The sequence below is a fragment of the Suncus etruscus genome, chromosome 13 (genome assembly GCF_024139225.1).
Source record: "Suncus etruscus isolate mSunEtr1 chromosome 13, mSunEtr1.pri.cur, whole genome shotgun sequence".
NCBI lineage: Eukaryota > Metazoa > Chordata > Mammalia > Eulipotyphla > Soricidae > Suncus > Suncus etruscus.
The window spans coordinates 82,153,820-82,158,819 of NC_064860.1; the positions used below are offsets into that span (position 1 = coordinate 82,153,820).

Here is a 5,000-nt window from a genome sequence, read left to right on the forward strand (position 1 = left end):
AGAGCCAAAAGTAACCCATGAGCACCACTGGGTGTGCCCCAACAACCAATCAATAAATAAATAGTTTAAAATAAAGAATAACAGTAATGATATAGATTTAAGAGAAAGGGGAAAAGGAATCGATATTACGGGTATTTAAACACTTCCCTTGCAGGCAGCCCAGCAGGGTTCAATCCAGAACAACATACAGATGCCAACCTAAATCATCTCCTGAGCACAGAATAACCCAAAAGTTAGCTCAGAGAACAGTCAGATGTGGCCCCTATAAATAAATACAAAAATCGGCTTTCTTTGTCTTCAAAATTAAAATACACAGTGGCTATATTTCAATACAGTCTTTTAAAAAAAGAAAGAAAGAAAACTCATACATTCAAAAGCAGTCAGAACTAACTTAAGTAGCATTTAAAGGGTATTTATAAAGGTAACAAGGAGATAGCTCAAAGAGTTGGGGCACAGAGTCCTCCAAGTACCTCCAGTGTGACACCAAGCATTAGCCTCTTAGCATTACAAACAAAACCAAAAACATTTATGTAAATATTTAGAAAATAAAAGAGTTCAATATAGTTTACTTATTTTGTATCTTTTAATGTTTTACATTAATTAATTTAAGTCCTTATTTACATATAGCTCCACTTTTTATCAAATTAATCTCTTAAAATATATCATCAAGAATCACATTACAGGGGCTGGAGCAATAGCACAGTGGTAGGACATCTGCCTTGCTCGCGTCCAATCCTAGACAGACTGTGGTTTGATTTCCAGCATCCCATGTGGTCCCCCAAGCCTGCCAGGAGCAATTTCTGAGCGCAGAGCCAGGAGTATCCCCTAAGTGCCACCCAGTGTGACCAAAAAAATATATAATTAAAATAAATAAAAGAATCACATTATAGCATGAATGAGTTAAATATACAAAAAATAGTTGTTTGATTTTGATTTCTGGGCGTATTCAAGGCTTACTCCTGGCTCTGTGCACAGGTGACTAGAAACGGTACTGGGGTTCAAATTAGGGTCAACATATGTAAGTGCTTTCTCTGTACCATTTCTCAAGCCCCAAGAACAATTATTTTAAAAATAACTCTAGACGGGCTGGAGCTGTGGCGCAGCAGCAGGATATTTGCCTTGCACACAGATGACCTAGAATGGACCGCGATTCGATTCCCCCCCCCCACATCCCATATGGTCCCCCAAGCCAGGGGCTATTTTTTTTTTTTTTTGGAGGAGGGGGTTTGGGTTTTTGGGTCAGACCCGGCAGTACTCAGGGGCCATTCCTGATTCTACGCTCAGAAATCGCCCCTGGCAAGCTCGAGAACTATATGGGATGCCGGGATTCGAACCACCATCCTTCCACATGCAAGACAAATGCCTTACCACTGTTATATCTCTCCAGCCCCAGGAGTGATTTCTGAGCACAGAGCCAAGAGTAACCCCTGAGTGTCACAGGGAGTGGCCCTAAAAGCAAAAAATAAATAAATAACTCTAGAAAATGGGAATGTAGTTCAGTAGTAGAGTACTTGCCTTACATGTGTGAACCAGTTTCAATCCTCGTACATTAAAACAAAGGAAAGAAAAGAAAACACTAAAATTTGAATTCAGAGAAATAACACAGAGGCTTAGAGTACCTAATTAGTACCCGATCATGAGTTTCAAATCTTCACTGCTGATAGCCCTGCTCTTAGATCCTGAAAGCTATGCCATCTACAATCCCCCCAAATCTCAGGTGACTTTTGGCTGCACCAAAAGTATAAATATGCACCATATTATATGCATAAGTAGCACCAGAACGAATGTAACTGCCAGGGCCGGAGCAGTGGCGCAGCAGTAGGGTGTTTGCCTTGCATGCAGCTGACCTAGGACTAACACAGTCTGACCCTCCGGCATCCCATATGGTCCCTCAAGCCAGGAGCGATTTCTGAGCGCATGGCCAGGAGTAACCCCTGAGCATTACTGGATATGGCCCAAAAACAAAAACAAAAAAAGAAGTGTGACTGGAGCCGGAGAGGTAGCATGGAGGTAAGGTGTTTGCCTTTCATAAGAAGGTCATTGGTTTGAATCCCGACATCCCATATGGTCCCCCGAGCATGCCAGGAGCGATTTCTGAGCATGGAGCCAGGAGTAACCCCTGAGCACCACCGGGTGTGACCCAAAAACCAAAAAAAAAAAAAAAAAAAGAAGTGTGACTGCCATGACAAGAAAGTGCCGCCTCTTACCTCTGAGGAGCACAGATTAAGTAAACCCCCATGAGCAAGACAACCATAACTTGTGCATCTCAGCTAAGAATGAGTCCCAGCGAGCATAGGCTTAAGGAATGCAACTGAAGGACTAATGGAGTGAAAACCTTCACAAGCACTCTGGCCATATGTGAGCAGTGCAACCTGTTGTACATGCCCCGTAAGTACATGCAAAGCTTGCATGCATTCCATCACCACCGTTAACAGTAAAAGGGAAAAGAAAAGAGATAAAGTGATTAAAACAAAGACCATTAGATGTTAATATACTTAAGGGCAGAATTCTCATTAAGATTATAAGCTTTAAGGCTTACTTTTGATTGGGACATACCCTTACATATGTAGATTATTTTGAAGATCATTTCCAACAATCTTATTCTTAAAATCATTGGATTTGTATCATTTCAAATGTGGTAAGTTGAACAAAATCAATAAATTATTGGATTTGTATCATTTCAAATGTGGTAAGTGGAACAAAATCAATACTGAACATACCTTTCAGATAAATTAAGGCTTTCGTGAAGAGGTTCTAATTTTTGAAATGTCTCTAGGCTGTCAACAGAAGTCGAAGGCAATGAATCTGAGTGCACCTTGTTTTTGTCACATAACTTAGCATCATTTCTAGGTAGGGTCTTTGTGAATTTTCGTCCTAAATCCGTCCAAAGGACATTCGTCAACATAACTTTGAGTTGCCTGTTACACATATAAATAATTAATACACACAGTATTGACCATTCTATAATACATGAATTCAGCACAAATCCTACAGGAATTTTAAATATCAGTTTTTCAAGCAATGGATTACAGTAATATAAGTAAAAAAATTTTTTTCCTAACCATTCACAAATATACATGTTAACAGTTATTCTATTTTACTATTCTACTTAATGCAACTGCATTTCCCACACCTATGCATTGCTGAATCCTGGTGAAGATCTGAGCCCACCTATGTTGTTGGTAGAATACATACTTGTATGCTTCATCACAGAAGCAATCACATCATACGCTGAAAACGTTTTTTTGTTTCAGAATTTGTTAGTTCAGAAAACATTAAAATTAAGGGCACAGGGCCAGAGAGATAGGTAAGGCATCTACCAGGAGTGATTTTTGAGTGTAGAGAGCTAGTAGTACCCCTGAGCACTGCCGGGTGTGACCCCCAAAAAATAAACAAGCAACAACAAAAAAAATTAAATTAAATTAAGGGTACAACAATTTATCATCTACAGCAAAGCCTTTATGAATTAAGATACGCATTTCATTTTCTCTTATTTTGAAAAATAGGTAAAATTGGGGCCGGGCGGTGGCGCTAAAGGTAAGGTGCCTGCCTTGCCTGCGCTAGCCTCGGACGGACCACGGTTCGATCCCCCGGCGTCCCATATGGTCCCCCAAGCCAGGAGCGACTTCTGAGCGCATAGCCAGGAGTAACCCCTGAGCATCACCGGGTGTGGCCCAAAAACCAAAAAAAAAAAAAAAAAAAGAAAAATAGGTAAAATTAAAATGCTTACCCTTTATTTCTACCAATTTTAAAACTAAACCCAACATATGTAAATAGTCCCCATAATTTAATTCCCATTACTCAGTAAATATATATATTGGTTTTTGGGCCACACCCAGCGGTGCTCAGGGGTTACTCCTGGCTATCTGCTCAGAAATAGCTCCTGGCAGGCACGAGGGACCATATGGGACACCGGGATTCAAACCAACCACCTTAGGTCCTGGATCAGCAGCTTGCAAGGCAAACGCCATTGTGCTATCTCTCTGGCCCCACTCAGTAAATATTTTTATGTTAATTCTTGAGCTGTATTATTCTGGAATCACAGAATGTAATTTTTGCAGTAGTGTGAATCAAACAGACTTTAAACAATGTCCAAAGAGAGATAACTGAAAAAAATGAAAGCACTTAATCAGAAACTGTCTATTCTACTCCCTGGTTTTTAAGTACTCCTTATTTAAAAAATAAAAGAATGACAGGAAATAAAAGTCAAAGTGCTCATGTATAATAATGATTAAAGAAATCAATAATTTTCAGCAGCCATTGTCACTATTGCCTCAGACCACAAGATACTATCAAGGAATACAAATTTTCAAAGGAACCTCACAAAAATATACTAAAATTTTTAATACTTAAGATTATTTTCCAGGTATAGTCCATGTTTTAGGGAAATCATCAAAGAATATATATGTTTGACATTCTACAAATAATAATTTATTCAACGAATACTTATTGAAGACCTCTTCAAAACAACTATGATCCCCCAGCTTGCCAGGGGTGATTTCTGAGTGCAGAGCCAGGAATAACCCCTGAGCACTGCTGGATGTGGCCCAACAACCAATCAATAAATCAACCAATAAATAAAAATAAAGGTTTTTTTTGGTTTTTTTTTTTTGGTTTGTTTTTGGGTTTTGGGCCACATCTGGTGGCACTCAGGAGTTACTCCTGGCTCTGTGCTCAGAAATCATTCCTGGCAAGCACAAGGGACCATATAGGATGCCGGGATTCGAACCACCGTTAGTCCTGGGGTCGGCTGCTTGCAAGGCAAACACCCTACCGATGTGCTATCTCTCCAGACCCCAATAAAAATAAAGTTTAAAAAAAAAAAGTAAAATCTGTGAACTTCAACCAACTCTCAGATTGATCCTGCACACACACACCACCTTCTTAATACAGGCCAAACATTCAAGCCGTAGGTAGGTAGGTAGGTAGGTAGGTAGGTAGGTAGGTAGGTAGGTAGGTAGGTAGGTTAGGTAGGTAGGTAGATTAGGTAGGTAGGTAGA

General features: G+C 39.8%; 1 protein-coding gene across 1 annotated transcript in view; it reads right to left on the reverse strand.

Moving 5' to 3' along the window:
* The window catches only part of SENP7 (SUMO specific peptidase 7), a 115,447-nt gene that overhangs the window by 71,576 nt on the left and 38,871 nt on the right, over nt 1-5,000 (reverse strand). Inside the window, exon 5 of the mRNA XM_049785597.1 lies at nt 2,721-2,918. Within this exon, the coding sequence (XP_049641554.1) occupies nt 2,721-2,918 (198 nt within the window). The remainder of the gene's footprint in view (nt 1-2,720; nt 2,919-5,000) is intronic.